The sequence below is a fragment of the Aotus nancymaae genome, unplaced genomic scaffold (genome assembly GCF_030222135.1).
Source record: "Aotus nancymaae isolate 86718 unplaced genomic scaffold, 86718_ANA_hifiasm-v0.15.2.pri h1tg000006l, whole genome shotgun sequence".
Lineage (NCBI taxonomy): Eukaryota > Metazoa > Chordata > Mammalia > Primates > Aotidae > Aotus > Aotus nancymaae.
Window position 1 is genome coordinate 88,032,050 of NW_026988417.1, and position 17,623 is coordinate 88,049,672.

General features: G+C 38.5%; 1 protein-coding gene across 2 annotated transcripts in view; it reads right to left on the reverse strand.

Annotated features, from left to right (window-relative positions):
• Positions 1-17,623, reverse strand: part of UNC5C (unc-5 netrin receptor C) — a 391,508-nt gene that overhangs the window by 109,002 nt on the left and 264,883 nt on the right. For both annotated transcript variants that reach the window (XM_064369334.1, XM_064369328.1), the window contains exon 4: positions 5,805-5,908. In XM_064369334.1, coding sequence (XP_064225404.1) covers positions 5,805-5,908 — 104 coding nt within the window. The remainder of the gene's footprint in view (positions 1-5,804; positions 5,909-17,623) is intronic.

Sequence of the window (17,623 nt, forward strand, 5' to 3'; positions counted from 1 at the left end):
AAATGGATGTTTATCTTGCTTAAACTTATTCTGATTTTAATTTGACTTACATGGTTTCCAGGCTTGTGGTGATCCTGTGTGTAATTATTAGAGGCAGATATCAGAAGAAGTATGTATGAAGGAGGTGACTTTGGCGAATGTTGATTGGACCAAAGCAAAGCTTGAAAGTTGCCTGTGAGTCGGGGAAGCTAATACTTTTGAAAACCCATCTTCGAGGCTGAGAATCATATCATAATCAAAACTCTGTCTTGTAGTGACACACATGGTAGGAGAAAATTCCAAGAGGTAATTACTGTGCACTAAAAGCAATGTCTCCCTCCAAACTAGTGTTCAGATTCTTCTCTCCTCTCTAAACCTCTTTTGCCTGCAAAGAGTGTAAAGCACCGCTCTGGAGACAATACACTTGCACGGAAATTCATCAATATGAAGTTCCTATTACGGGAGAATGGCAGGGAAACATGAACGACTCATGAAACAAAGTGTTCGGCAGCCATATTAATAATCAATTAGATGGAGAGCCACCTGATGCTGCACATTTGGCGGTGCCTCCAGCTGCCATCAGCTTTTTGCTCCGGCATATCAGCTTAAAAAAATCTGTTCCCGGCTTATCACGACTATAGTCAGCAAAATAATCGATTCTTTTGCACTTCACCCCATATTTTCCCACTTGCTAATTAGAGATGCAAATGTTGATAAATAAGATGACAGTTTCTAAGCACAACTGGGTCAATAAGTTGAACATTGTGCCCTGTTCTTCCAATTAAACTCCTATGAGAAATAGCTCAATTATAATTAGAGAAGCAATTATCCCCTTGTTAAAGGTGAAACAAATCACAGGTTTTAGAGAAAAATTCAGCTTTGCTCCTTCTGCCATGCCAACAAATCTTGTATCCATTGATGTTTTGATCCCAGTACTCTCCAAAAGAGATAATCTGGTAAAGCATCTCTGAATATATTTCTGGCTTTCCATGTGACAGTAACATTTTCTAGGCATAAAATAAAATGAGCAAAGAGGGATTAATTTCATAGAGTGCTGCTATTATGCCAGTGGAATAACCCAGCACCAGAGTTCCATGGGTGTATCAATTTTCTTGCTTCTTCAGGGAGATGGAGGGAAGGTTTATCTGTTGAAAGAAAGGCAAACGCCTCACCAGAAATGGAAGAAAAGAAGGATATTTTTGGCTTGATCCTAACAGAAGTGTTATTGAACACTGAGCTATATCATTTTAGAGTATTCCTCAGATTTGTTTTTTCTTTCTTTCACCTAGTTTACTTGAAAATTTTAATATTATTGTTATTAACACCTCCCGTATAGTCCTGGAACTCAAGTGTCTCCCAGTGGCCTTGGTTCCTGGTCCTGGTGGTTTGGAACTCTGCCCTCGGGGTTCAGAATGATGAAGTCTGTCACACCACACTGAGATCTCTCAATAGGATTGCATCTTCAGGAACGAGAAACATCCTTTTTCTAGAGCGTTCCATCTCCTGAGGTGCTGCCTCTGTGTCATACCCATCAGGGCCTCTTTCTGTCATTTAGTTAAATATACTTAGAGAATCTACTAAGTGACTTATAACCTGCTGGCATCAGAGATAAAACATGAACAAAAAACTTTTTGCTCCTTATTTCATCACAAGCTTGTCAGGCAGGAAGAAGAGTAAACAGATAAATTTCAACACAAGCAGTAGGCAGAGTTATATAAAATTGTGGCATATGGGGGCTGCCGTTTAGCCAGGCACACTGGTTCATCCATCCCAGGTATTCAGTGTGAAAACTGTTCTGTATCTGTTGCTAAATAACTGAGTGTTCCTGACCCCCAGGCCCTGCCTGGCTCCCTGGGATTCCTGGATATCCTGTGACCCCATGGCTAAAGGGTTTATATCTGATATAGCACTAGGCCCCCAAGAGTCTTCTCTTGTGCTAAGGAAGCCATGCAGTTATTAAATATCTGGAAAAAAATCCCTAGATATGAAGAAAGGACTTTAGAGAGAACAGAGGAAGGAACAGCCCAGCCTAGAGTTCTGAAACTCTTGTGCTTCATCCCTAGGGTCCCCTGTTTTCGTATTGGAAATGGCTTGGTCAAAAGAAGTATAAGGAATCCTTGGTGGGCCTCTTCCTCCTCTGAGGCTTTCCTTGTCACTCTCTTTCCTTGGGCTCTGAAAGGAGATCTACCAAGAGTAGTCTCAGCCTAAATTTCCTCTTTGGGAGAAAATACAAGGGACAGTCCAGTGTCTTGAGACCATAAGGACTGAATGAACAATAGTAAATTTAAAGACCAGGGGAAGGGGTTGGGCATGGTGGCTCACACCTGTAATTCAGGCCCTTTGAGAGGCTTAGGTGAGCAGATCACCTGAGGCCCGGACTTTGAGATCAACCTGGCCAGCATAGTGAAACCCCGTCTCTACTAAAAATACAAAAATTAGCGGTGTGAGATAGCGCATGCCTGTAATTCCAGCTACTCAGGAGGCTGATGCACAAGAATTGCTGGAAGCCGCGGAGGCAGAGGTTGCAGTGAGCCAAGATCCTGCCACTGCACTCCAAGCCTGGGGGACAGAGCAAGACTCCATCTCAAACAAAACAAAACAAAACAAAACAAAAGATCAGGGTAAGGGCAGCAGCAGATCACAACTTGCTATAGTTTCATTAACCAATTATTTGGTAGTGTTGTTGAAAGACTGTTTCTGATTTTAAGGCTCACAATATTGTCTTCATTTGTAGCGTGTGTGGACTCCAACCCAAGCAACTGACTAGAGAATACCGGAGAGTATCTTGGTGATTCTTAGAACAGAAGCTTCCCCTCTGCATACTCCACAGTGCCAAGAAGAGGGGGCAAGGTACTCAGTAAGAATTTTGAATTCAAGAATTTGAGTTCGGTCTTGTGTGAATTAAAAAAATTACAATAACAGTACTAACAGTGGCCAATGTTTCTTGAGTGCTTTTGACATATTCTAGGTGGTTTGCATGTACTGTCTCATTTAAACTTCATGCCCACATTCTGCATAGACATTATTCTATTATCATCTCCCCTTTATGATTACAGAAACTTTGGTTTCTAAATACCTTGACCAAAGTAAAAAATGGTGATGTTTGTGTTTAAACCTGGCATTCTGTAAGAAAATTAGAAAACCTTCTATTGTGGAGATTATAGGATGACAAAATAGGGGAGAAGTGAAATGTTATTACCTTAGAAATGCCTATGCCATTATTTGTAGCCAATGTGTTATATCAAAACTAAGACTAGAGTTCTTGAAAAACTTATTGATTTGGGGAGAAAAGGAATTACTACCTCCTGACATTCTGCAAAGAATGTACTTGACTACTTCCTCAATGGAACTAGACATATGCTTATAAAACAAAGATCAATTGAAACAATCAGCCATATGTTCATTGAACATATTCTGTCTGACTCTTTCTTGGAATCATTTGCCTTGGAGACAAAGGAGCACAAATGCAGGCTGGCGTCATCTCCCAAAGACTGATCCTAATTATTACAAAACACATGAGTTTTACCTGCTGGTTTTCCTTTCAGATCAATATTTCACTTTATCCTATTTTTATGCGTGAAGATTCTTTAAACAAATAAATGAAATATTAAATAATGAATGCATTTATATTAAAATGAAAATGACTGTATAATCCTTTAACTCACTAAGTTACCTTTCATCCATTTCTTTTTTAATTTATGTGCTCCTCTTGAGCAAATGGCAGTCGTAATATGTCATGTTAAGGTATTCATTAGCTTTCTGATCTTGGTGATTTTAATAGTGTTGAAAAGAGTCTACACAGGAATTTATTAGCCTGCTCTTGAGCATGTGTGTTTGATCTCTCTTCTGACTTAAGAAAATGAAAAATAAAAGTGCATTAAATATAGTTCTTTGAATGTCAAATGGGTATATGATTTTTGAGCTTGCCAAGTTTTAATTGGTCTCTTCCCTAGTGATGATACAAATAGAATTCACAGCCAATTAGTTTGCAGTCATGAATCTTTACTCCTTGACAAACTGAACTACTTTGTTGAGGAGACTGAACAAAATGAAGAAATTATTAAGATCTCCTCACCTAAAGTCTTTGCAAGGATCAGTTACCTTTTAGAAGCCCGGAGCAAAAATGATGCTATGGATACCCATGTTGTTCATGATTTGTTTTGGTCTTTATTAAGGTGGTTTAATGGAGGAGGTAGGCATTAAAATTTTAGAAATACCGTTAAGAAGACAGATGCACTACTGTAATTATCAGAATGAAATACTGAATAGAGAAGAGTTTCTATCTTCTTAGTCATACTAAATCATACTGTGTCTTAGTGCTGGAAGATAGGGTTTTGATGCCATTGAATGAAATAGCTACTATCATACAAAGTCTTTGATACGATTGGCATGAGATGCCAATTAGTGGCAAAAAATAGTTCTCTTTCAAAGTAAAAAAAGGAATTTCTTTAAAATTTCCTTTGAGTTCTTTGCATTGACTCATAGAGATATAAATGGCCGTGTAGAAAGATGGAATTACTTCATAAGGACTCTACCTAAATTTTCAATTACTTAATTTTTATAATTAATAAAAGAACAATCAGATGTTTGAGTTTATTGTCAGGGGGCCAGCAACTACCTGACCCCATCTTTACTTCCTGAAAAATGGAAAAACTATGAGAAATAAAATAGTAAGTACATTACAAGTTATTAATTGCTTTTGGACAATGTTGAAAGTCTCAATAGTATTACTTTTTCACTTTCATACACAGGCAAAACTTCAGGGCTTAATTTTTAAAAATTCATATACATTGGACCCATATATAAGTCTAAACTGCAACAACTGAAATATGCCTCTTTCAACACGTGCAATAAAGAGTAAAACTTTCAAGTTACTCAATGTAGGTTGGAGGCCAGTGAAGACCGCCACCAAACTGGCAACTATGCTGCTTGTCAAATCAATGTGCGCTTGGGCTTGTAGGACAGGAATGAGTTAGGACAATAGTATCAGATGCATATAAGGATGTCTGCTATTAGTCATGTAAAGGGTAACTTGTTTTAGAGTTTAGGATTTATTTGTTAACAAATGAAAGACAGAGTATTAGTTTTCCTTAATAGTGTGGTCTGAGATGATGGTGAGTGCTTGCAATCTCTTCTGGGTCACAGAGTCCTCTTCCCCAAAGAGAGATATTTTCAAAGGGCATGGTATTGTGTGGAGCTAATGAAAAGTCATGGTATGCATCTGATTTGTAATACTTCATTAGCAACCAATAGGCTTTGTTCTAGCAGAAACTCAAAAAGGAAAAATAAAGGACTTGACGGAAAGGTTATAGGATGAAACTAATTGACACCTGTTACTCCTAAAACATGTTATTATGCAAGGTGTGTGGGCATGGCTTTCAGGTATGTCTATAACTACATCATGGAATGGAAAATACACATGTGAAGTGCACAGGCTCACAGACAGAAAAACACACACTCTTCTTACACTCACATTTTTTGCATATAAGCAAGAACAATAATAAAATTCATGGCACATTGTTAAGTCATACCATCTCTCTCTAGGATAAATGCCAGATAAAATAAAGCAGCATTTCTGATTTCTTCAAAGAGAATGACAAAATTAAACCAAGTTGCCTGTGGCTTTGTCCAATGGGGCATTCTAATTGACTCCCAAGTCATTAATCAGTTCCCAATCAATCTATTTTGCCAGCAGCAGGCAGTTAGGACTCCATTACCAACCATTCATCATGCCATACCCTAATTCACTGCACCATTAGCCATGGATTAGGCCCCTGTTAGAATAACTTAATGCCAATCGCTAAATGCAAAGAACTGTTATTCACCTCAGCCACTGGGATCCCTTCAGGTGGTCGACACTGGAGTAAGACTTCTTGTTCCAAGGATACTTCTTTTCCTAGGGGTTCCTGCTCAAATGTCTTCCGTAGATCTGGAGAGCACAAGTGACAAAATATATGTCAAAACTAAAACTAAATAACATTTATTCATTTACAGAAGGCACAAAAAAATTTTCAGCTTAGTATTTTATCTGTGATTTTTTTTTTTTTTTTTTTGAGACAGGGTCTCACTCCATGTCCCCGGCTGGAGTGAAGTCGTATGATCATAGTTCACTGCGGTTTTGAACTCCTGGGCTTAAGTGATCCTCCTGTCTCAGTCTTCTGAGTGGTTGGTACTACAGGTGCATGCTACCATGCTTGGCTATTTTTATTTATTTTTAATTTATTTTTTATTTTATTCATTTTTTTTTTTTGTAGAGATAGAGTCTCACTATATTTCCCAGGCTGGTCTCAACCTCCTGACTTCAAGTGATCTTTCTGCCTCGGCCTCCCAAAATGCTGGTTCTATAGGTGTGAGCCATGGTGCCTGGCCTTGAATTTTTGTTTAACCACATGTTGTTAGTACTTTACTATAATCTGGTGACTATATTTTGTGGTATAAATTATGAAATTCAGAAGCTATAAACTGTTCCTATGTTAAACATCAATCTTTGGAAGTCCTCATTTGAACAATTAATGAAGTGCATTAATTTGTTAGTATTTCTTGATCATCAATTATGATGATCACAGTTTTAAATCATAAGAACCTCATTCTCATGATTCTAATACCTACAGAGTCCCTTACGTACATATATATTTTCCTGTTTTCTCACAATGGATACTATTGAAGCTCCAGTAACTCTGGAATCTTTTGATCAATACTCTAAGTGTGTTTCTGTTTCAAAGTGGAAAACAGAATGCTGGAATTTGTTAGGAAGAAACATAACTTCTTCGGGTGTCTCAAGTACAAGGCAGAGAAAAGAGTATTGAGAAGAGTCCCAAGATATCGCTACATTTATTCATGTGGCCATTCTTCAATTAGAAGACTAATCATTTCTGCTCAAATATCCCAGGCACCTAATTATGTATTTATGTAGCTACAGTTGATACAGGAATATGCAGCTGAGTTTTACAAACTGTTGTTAGATGGACACAAAAATGTTGGAAACCAGTTTGTCATTTTAAACACATCAGAGGCACATGCTTCAGGAAATAGGTTTAACTAAATAATCGCTGAATACCATATAATTATTTTGTTTTAGTGGTTTGGCCTTAAATTCTACATTTAATCTAATTTCTAGAGTTAAAAAATTAATTTAGTCATAGAACTTTGCAGTAGCATTTTTTTCAAAAAGCCTACAAAAATTTTATTTCATGCATGTACAGTTTGGTTCTTTCCAATAAAAAGTTATTAGAATTTTACCCAGTGAATTTTAATAAAAAATCAATGTCTCTGTTCTGTCATCCCAGGTCCCTGATAAAGACATAAGAATCTGAAAGCAGCACTGCAGTGGATTGAACTAACAAGTGGCAACCTGGAGACTCCAGAGCAGTGGTCCTCAGCTTGGCACTAGGAACTGGTTTCACGAAAGAGCATTTTTCCACTGACCGCTGGAGTGGGGGTGTGGTGAGATAGTTTTGGGATGAAATTGTTCCACTTCAGATCATCGAACATTAGTTTGACTCTCATAAGGAGTGTGCAACCTAGATCCATCACATCCGTAATTCACAATAGGGTTCACGTTCCTGTGAGAATCTAATGCTGCCACTGATCTGACAGGAGGCAGAGCTCAGGTGGTAATGCTCACTAGCCTGTCATGCACCTCCTGTTGTGCGACCTGGCTCCTAACAGACCAAGGACCAGTACCAGTTCTCAGCCCATGGGTTGGGACCCCTGCTCTCGAGGCATATCCCTAATAGAACTCTACCAGAAAGCACCTGGAAAATGTGCTAAGAAAAGACTGCATTGTTACACATTTGCCATTTTGTTTAATTTCTTGGCAGGAGAAAACTTTCAAGACAATAGGGGTTGTGAGAAAATTATAGATCTATGAGGGTCTGAGGCAAGACAAGAGACCCCCAAATATGACAGAATTTCCATCAGAAAAATGCTTCTAATTTGATTGTTAAGACACTGAGTATATTGTAGAAATTAACATTTGGGGCCGGGCACGGTGGCTCATGCCTGTAATCCAAGCACTTTGGGGGGCGAAGGTGGGTGGATCACCTGAGATCAGGAGTTTGAGACCAGTCTGGGAAACATGGTGAAACCCCATCTCTACTAAAAATACAAAAATTAGCTGGGCATGGTGGCATGCACCTGTAGTCCCAGCTGCCCGGGAAGCTGAGGCAGGAGAGTTGCTTGAACCTGGGAGGCGGAGGTTACAGTAAGCAGAGATCGTACCACTGCACTCCAGCCTGGGCGATGGAGCGAGACTCCATCTCATCAACAACAACAACAAAAAGAAATGAACATTTGGAATCCACAGAGTTATCATAACTTTAACATTATCTAAACCGTGTAATTGTCTTACATCCAAAAAACGTGTTGACCAAATTACCTACAGCCTCAGAGCATAATAATCAATGGCTGCCTTAGAACCTGCTGATATGGATTTTTTTTTTTTTTTACATTTTGCCACCCCACACATCCCCCTGACATCTCTTTTGGTTAATTCGTACTCTTCCAATGGAAATATTAAAAATTTTCTCTTCTGATGTGGTGGTTTCTGTTGGTTTTTGATCTGCATTGAGATAAAATTTGATGAAACACAAGATACCAATAAAAAGAGCAGCAGTGAATAACTTTTATGGGCTAAAATGTTCTTGACAAGGTATATCTTGTTTGTAAAAAATGATCCTGAGGAACTGCTGCCTGATGTGGGGCAGGGCAAAGACATAATAATTGCAATGAATTCTCAAATTAAATAACATACTGACTCACTCTGATTTAAATGAATCAAGATATCACAAAATAAGCGAAAAGAACAAGAAAAAGAAAGGCATATATGTATCCAAACTGAGCAACTTCATTTAACTTTCTTCACTGCCTCCATGTGGTAGACATTTTATTAGGTGCTTAGGATCAAAATGTACAAGATGTACAGAAAGAAGACTAGAAATGTAAGCTGAGGTGTGCTTATGAAAAGCCTTTCTGTCATGCTATGGAATGGCAAATCCTCCAAGGCTTCTGAGCAAAGGAGCAAGAGCAGAGCCCAAGAGTGTGCATCAGAGTGACTGCTGGATAGAGGCATTGGTGAGGAGTCTGAAGTTAGGGACTTATTTGAATAAACCGTGATGGATGATGGGGTCCTGGACTCAGCTAGTGACAGTGGACAGGATAGGAGCAAGCATTCTAGAAATAAATAGATCATACCTCAAGGAAGATGTAGGTATTTGGAGAGTGCCAGGAGGCAAAGATAATGCTATATTCTTAGCTACTGCATCATTAACTTGGTACAGTACAGTATCAAATTGGGCAGGGAAGCAGAGAGAAAGATAAATTCATTTTGGTACATGTTAAGTTTGGCATATCCCTGAAAAAATCAAATTGAAAAGTGTAGTAGTCTAGATCATGATTTCTAAACCTCGACCCTATTAATGTTGGGACTGGGAAATTCTTTGTGGTACAGTTGTTCTTTGCATAGCAGGATGCTTAGCAACATCCCTGGACTCTACCTGCCAGATGCCTTTAGAAACTCATCCCAACCTTAACAAAATAAGTGCCTTCAGACAATGCCAAATGTCTCCTAAGGGGAAAAATCATGCCCAGTTGATAACCACACATCTAGGGCTTGGAAAAGAAGGCCTGGTAGGTTTTCTTGTGCTTCACCACCTAAGCAATCGCTGAAGCACTGGAAACAGGTGGCATCATCAGGGACAGACTGGAGCATAAAGAAAACAGGACAGTGATATTCAAGAGGAAAAGCTGTCAGTTGATGATATAGAGTGAACCAAGTGGTAGGCGAAAACCCAAGGAAGTTAGTGTCAGAGCAGCCAAGAGGAAAATGAAGTTTTAAAAAGTGGAGAGGTCAATAGGAGAAATGCAGTGAAGGACTCAGAAGTACTCAAAGGAGAGAAGGCATTGGTCTGGGAAGTTTAGGAGTGAAGGGGCAGCAGAAGCCAAGTTGTGATGAGGAGTACCCAGGAAGTGGGGAAATGACCATTCTGGGCACTGTAGAGGTGGAGGGAGAAGTTCTCCTTCACCCTCTGAAGGTTCACTGGGAAACCAACTAAGTCAAAGGAGGCAGATTAATTGGAGAGAAGACAGACAAAGGTACACATGGAAGCCTTTGGAATGAAGATGCAAAGATCCAGGGATAATTGTCCATTTTTATGCTTCTGTTCAACAAAGTCTGGACAGCCGTGTAGAAACATGATAGGACAAAAAGGATATAACCTAATGCTAATAGACTGAGAGGGGAAACCCAGCAAGACTGTGGGTCTAGATTCTTCCTAGCCTCTCTGAGCATTCATTCATTCCTTCATCTGGGTGTCGAGCAGGACCCTCTCTGGAATGGTGGTCTTATGACCTATGATCTCACAAGGTAGGTTGGGTAAATTTTTTATGGCCACTTTTTACAGAAAAAGGAGGATGGAAATTTAGAATAATATTTTTCAGTTTTGGGCGAAGGGGATTATCTTTCCATGGCTGGCCTTGAGGAAGAGTGGAGTGAGAGACAGGAGGGAAGGAGAAGGTCAGAGAAAAACTTTTGCTTCTGAGTGCTTCATTTTGGGGCATTGTTTTCTGAGTCCCAATAGTATCTACTACTCATTTCTAAAATTTTAAGGTGACAGAAGTTAGTGGCACCATTAATGGGCAGTGGGTTTGAGTGCAGCTTGCTGTAATTCTACTTAGAATATGGTGCAATTTTTGGCATAGTTTTCTAATTCTTGCCGTATGAAGGCATATTTTATGTAGACCCTTGTTGCCTAATTGAGAATGGCGACAAACACAGGCATCTACTTCAAAAGATGGGTTTAACTAAACCATCATTGAATACCACAGAATAATTTTAAAGGGTTGGCTTTAAACTCTATATAAATTTGATCTAATTTCTAGAATGATCTCACATTGAAGCCCCCACAAGGCAATACTTCTTCCTGAAAAACACTTCTAATTCCTGCCATAAAACCTCCTCTCTGGCTTTCAGGTTGTGTAATGAGCATAGGATATATCACAGCCAGGCAGTGCGGAAGCTGCATATTTCAGCATGCCTCCTCACTACCCTGCGAGGGGAGGGGAGATAAGATTTTAAGCATATCTTTTATCAATTGGAAAGATGTGATAGAAGGCAGGCCAGATGCCTTGCAGGCAAAGTGAACACAAGGGTGATGAATGAATAAGAATGAAAAACGGACACTTGTCAGCTAGGAATTAGATGTAAAACAGAATGGTTCAGAATAATGTGGGCATTCTTGTCAGAAAAAAAAGATGAATTTCTGCCCTTGGAAGACCTTTAAGATTCTACATTTCTGCTTTCTTTCCATTAGTTATAAGACTTCCACTGAAATAAGTATGAAGCCCTTTCATTAATAACGTAGATTACTTTTGCAAAGTCAACTTGGTTGGCATGCCTCTAATTTAGTCACTGATTCTGCCAATTAAAAGCTGTCATCATATATATGCACCCAGAGAGACATTTACTTAAGAACATGAATATTGGTTTACTAAATCCATACACTGAAATCCAATGAGCAGATGAAGAATCAGACCTGAAACAATATGGATTTCTATTTACCATTTATACATAACCAAAGAAAGTCCCTTTGGACACACACATGTGCACACAAGGCCTCATTTTTAGGGGGGTAGAATTTTGATGCTTTCAATGATTTATTTTTCTGCACAATATACTGTGGTTACAAATTAGCTGTGATGCCAAATACACGAATTCGTGGCTTTCTGCAAACATTCGCTCTGCTTTGTGACAATATGTGCTTAGCAGAAAAGAAGACTAACCGGGAGACAGAACTTTTCTGCCCTTCATTTTCTACATTTATGAAATGAAAATAAATTACTAGATGCTTCTGAAGGATGCTTTTACACTAAGGACCTATTACTGAACAGACTAAGATTTGAAATATACATTTTAGAGGGGGAAAGCTTATCCTTTGCAGAACAAGGTACTTCTTGGTTGCAATTATGTGTCCAAGAGAAATAACAGATGAAATTATGTTTCAAAAGTCAAGGAGTTGATGCATCTTTGAAGACAACAGCTTATAATATTCTCCAAAGAAAAATTTTCACAGAAGTTTTTGAACACTTGGATCTATGTGTGTGCACATGAGTTAGAAACTAGGGAGAGGAGTGGGTTACAGGAATTTTTTCTTATTAAAAAAATCAGCAAATTCTTTGTGTAAATCCCGGAGAGTAATATACTCCACAAAAGCAGATGAAAAGTAAAGCCCCAATGATTGTAAATACACTAAGAATTATTTCTGTCTCCATGGGACAGAGAGGACAGCAGAGGGAAATGGCTACCCAAAACAATTTGGAAGGGAGCCCATCATGTCAATGTGCATATTTGCTAAAGGGGCAGAACTGCCTCTTCCCAGTGCGATTTCTTGAGGAACTTTGCCTGTCACTGTCTGAAAAGGGTGAGTGTGGCCTAAAACAGGAAAGCCGAGGCTCTAGTGTCACGGGTCATACCAACATCCCTCTACCTGTGAGCCCTGCTAATTTTAGAAGAATAGGAGAAAATACCAGCAAAACGATCTCCCTGTGGTAGGTAAGCGGGCAGGTTGTGGATACCATTGCCTTAAATAAGATAAGCATGTTTTTATTCCATTTTAAAAATGATTTACATTTATTAAAAATATTTATTGTCTCACCAATGATACTTCATTATGCAGAAAGATTTACTTATTAGAATAAAATATTTCTATGATTTTCTATCCATTATTAAGCACAGAATAACTTTTTTGTAATAAAAACAAAATACTGGTGATGTGATAGACTGATAGTATGAAGTAAGTAATTCTTCAATGGGTATACTTCAATAGACTATTCTAGTAGAAATCTAAATCCTTAAATTCCACAGAATAAGATACAAATGAAATGTAACATTATTACTGTTGGTTTATTTTTTTAGCCTCCATCAGGTTTTGTGAATATTAAAATAGATAATATGAAAAGTTTGGAAGATCATAAAGCATAAAATACGTAAATTATTACAATTACATTTATTATTACTCAGACAGTTCTGCAATGAAAGGTGATTACTCATAGGCATGAATTTTGTACACATCTTTCTCATACACACTTTGGCCATGTGGTCCATAAACTATAGTATCTAGCATTCCTTATTATTCTTATGGAATTTCAGGTTTATTGCTGTTTTTCAAACTGAGTGTCATGACCCTTTAGAGGGTTATAAAATCTATTCAGTGGATTAAAATCTGGCATGAAAAAGTATGAAACTGAATAAACAGAAGGTATCAAGATATATCATACATAGTCTTATGGATGTATATATGTATGTACACTCATAGGTTTTTGTGTGTAAGGATGCAGGTGTCTAATTGATTGTGATATCAACCTGTTTTTTACTGTAGGTCAAAAAGGTCTGAAAGCCACTGGGTAGGCTAACGGTGTGGCTGAGAGCAAGGTTTTGGCACACACAACCCTGGGTTTAGGTCCTGACTCTACCACTTGACTATCCACTGGACCTTGAGCACATTGCTTAATCTCTTCCTGCCTTAGTTTCATCAGCTGATAAATGGGTATAATTTCACAGGGTTATATAGGAAGGGTCACCTATAAAATTCGAATCACATGCCTAGCATATAGTAAGTGTCCAAAAGATAATAACCCCCCACTTTACTTTTTCCCCAAAGTAGTAATAAATTTTATTAGGTTGTGTATTTACTGTTATCCCTATTAATCAAAATAAACCTAACCAAGTGAAACAAAGCAATTGGGAGGGCTAATAATTGAAGGTGATATTTCATGAAGAGATAGGCAGGTATTACCCTACTGTGCTTGATTAAAATACAGATTCTACACTCAGGTTGGGCCCTTGGATGCTACAGTTTTAACAGGCTCCACAGGTGTGTTCTCTGCCTAGCACTTAAATCTGAGGAGCATTGGTTGATGAGGTGATTCACTGATTGTGGAACACCACGATATGCTCGGGACTGTGGGTGCCGTAGGAGGCTGTGGGCGCTGTAGGAGGTTGCGTGAGCCAAACAGATCTGCTTCTGCACTGTGGCTCTACATGCCTGGCTTACAGTGGGTCCCTACTGGTGTTTCCACAGTGTCCCAGAGCTCACTTTTGTACCAGCTGAAGGTTGACATTGTCTAGCACAGGACTTGAATTTCAAATGTCTCTAAGGATCATTCAGGTAACATAAATGGGAGAAAGCTAGGCATAAGACTTTTTTTCTTGAAACATGACACCCACCTGGGTTGTCTTTTTTTCCTAACTTTTAATGGAGACATGGGCACAACACCGATCAATCAGCTTCCTCTTTACTCTTGTTGCTTAGCTCTGGCTGCACGTCGCCAATAAATGCAGGCTCAATGGGCCACAGACCCCATATTTGATGACTAACAGAAGTTGGTAATGTGGAATTTTATGTAATTTTTTTTCAAACTGTATACGTTGTCAGCTACTGAAAACTTTATCAAAATACTTGTGTGGGCCAATATTTTGAGGACTAAACCAAAAAAGTGGGATGCGATATTGGACCTGCGGACTGACACTTCCAGACCAATGGCCCAGAAAGTTCAATGCTGAAAGTGTCGAGTTACCTTAATGTTTCTTGCGGCCTCTCTCTCACCTCAGAGAAAATCCCCAGAGCATTTTGCTTCTGACTTTCAGACACTTAACCAAGAAAGCCAACCAGAGATGTTGGTGAGTAAAGCTGTTTTTGTTAGTAGGATTGCATAAATAACACTTCATAAATTAGTATTTTTTAATTATTTACTTATATTCCCTTACCTGCTTTCCAAAAGAATGTTAGGCAATAAATGTGGGCACTTCAGATTAGTTGACATTTTTAATAAATGTAAACCATTAGCACCCAAGTTAGGAAAAGAAAAAGCTTCTTGACACTTTGCAGTCATTTCTGTAATTCTTGATGACTACTTAGAATAAAAATGTCCCTACATTCTATTCTGAACCAATGTTGTCATTTCTACAATTGCTATGAAGAAAAATCTGAAGCTCTTTCAGGTACAGCAGGAAACAGTTAAGAGTGGTTATGATCTTAATTCTTACTCTTTAGAGTAGGAATGGCAAATATTTGGAACCACTGTATTCCCTTTCAACTCATGATCTATACTTAATTGACCATGATACTCTTTTCTCCAGAGTCTGGATTTAGCTTCAGGATCTGCTCCAACATGGGACTTTGGGAGGCCACAGAGGAGCAGGAATTAGCAGTCAAGATGCAATGCATTTGCATCCTCAGCCCAGAGTTAACTGCACAGAACTCCTGATGTGGAATGTGTCTGCACAGTTATCACTGTGTTTCTATTTGATATCGTGTCGCTGCTTAGTTATAACTTCAAAAAAACAAACTTAATCCCAGTCTTGAATGCTACATTTAAAATTTTAAAAAATTCTTTGAGATCAAGTAAATCTTGGTGCTTGGTGCTGAGCACACAGTTGCTCCTTAAATGCTGAGTTAAATTCAATTCCCAAAATAATCTGGCAATTCCCTTTATTGAAGGCCTGGGAACAATTTCCCCTATGATGTATAACTATAAAATGTCTTACAAGTCACACAGTCTAACCTCCTCACTTTACAGATTATATATCTAGAATGGTGAGGGCTAACTCACTTGTTCAAGCTCACCAGCTATTTAGAAGTGGGTTATTCCATGATGTGAATTTGCTGAAAAATGGATGCTGCATAGCAGTTGTATTTTTTTCCAGTGGAAATTTTCCCAAACTTCCTGGCTTAAAACAACAGAAATATATTCACTCTAAAGTTCTAAGGGTCAAAAATTTGAAATCAGTTTCACTGAACCGTAATCGAAGGGACAGCAGGGCTATGCTCCCTCTGGAGGTTCTTAGGGAGAGACCATGCCTTGTCTCTCCCAGATTCCAGTGGCTGCCGGCATTCCTTGGCTTGTGGCTACATTCCTCTAATCTCTACCTCTGTGGTTACACTGCATTCGCTTCTTCAATCTGTGCCAATCTCCCTTTGTCTTTCTCTTATAAGGCATTTGTGATGGCATTTAAAGTCTACCTGGGCAATCTAGGAAAATCTCCCCGTCTCGAGACCCTTAACCAAATCTGCAAAGATCCTTTTTCCACATAAGGTAATATTTACAAATTCCAGAGATAGGACCTGATGCCTTTAGGGGTCATTGTCTATTCTACTACTGTGGATACAAGCATGGAGCCTGGATCCACTCTGCCATAGTTTAATCTTGGTTCTGTACTTACTGAGATGGCTATGCTTTCATTTCTTCATCCATAAAATGAAGATAATTCGAGTACTTATTATACAGGGTTATTGTGAAGATTTTAAAAGGTAACATACATTAAAAACCTAGGACAGTGCAATTACCTAAAGAGTCCTTCATCAATGTATTCATTTACATACCCACTTGATCCAGCCCCCAAATCAGCATTGCTGTCAAGTGTTCACAGAGTTGATGGTTACATGGATATTTATTTCTTTAAATTTTACTAAGAAGCCAAACTCCAAATATCAGAAATAAGCTTCTTGCTTCCCAAATTGAACTGGTCTTGACAAAACGGTTCTCAATCTACGGAAATTCTATACTTAGAAGAGCTTCATGTTGTTATCTGCTGCTGGCCAACTTATGCACTTTCTGACCCAGGCCTGACCCTGCAATAAGCAAATACAGCTGCTGTACTATGATTCACATTTTCATACTTTCAATTGTTTTTCAGTTAATTCTTTTACACATTCAATGAACAAAGGTGATGAACACATTCTAAATTTTTAAAAAAATTGTTTTAATATATTTTCAGAGTGTTTCTCTAGCCAATAATTTCATGGTCGCTCAAAGTAATAATACTGTGCTCTTAAAGGGAAAAAAATGTATCTTTCCCCCAATAATGATGGAAGAAGCTAATTATGTTGTCATAGCAGAGTAGAATTTATGCTTAAATCACCAATTCTGGCTGTTAACAGGAAATAACTGCTGTGAACCAACCAGTGAAGCATATTTTGGAAGAACTAGATTAGCCTTCAGAGCTTTGGGCATTTATTAAAAGTGAAAAATGCCTGAGTTATTGCCACAGAACCCTGAAATGTGAGCTATGGTTTTCTTTTCCAGGAATAGAGTATCTGATTTTTGCTGGAATTTTTAAAAATAAAGAAAAATATTATTATGCTAAGCAACTCTTATTGTGGTTTGTAAATATAAAGGATATAGTACATTTTAAAAATTGAAGCTGGGTGCAGTGGCTTATGCCTTTAATCCCAAAATTTTGAGAGGCCAAGGTGGGGGATCGCTTGAGGCCAGGGAGTTTGAAACCAGCCTGGCTAACAAAGTGAGAACCCCCATCTCTCCAAAAAATACAAAAACTAGCAGAGTACCGTAGAAGGTATCTGTAGTCCCAGCTACTGGGGAGGCTGAGGTGGGAGGATCGCTTGAGCCCAGAAAGCGAAGGGTGCAATGAACTATGCTCATGTCATTGCAGTCCAGTCTGCGTGACAAGGAAGACCCTGCCTCTAAAAAAAAAATTAAAGAAAAAAAAAGCTGGGTGGTATTTATTTTTACTTTTCTTTCCTTCTCAAATACTGTAAACCATAAAACAAAGAAAAATCAACTACATGCAGTTCCCTCTATAGTTTGAAAAGTCAAGAATTGTTATGTTTTTGCAACTGTGTGTAATTTT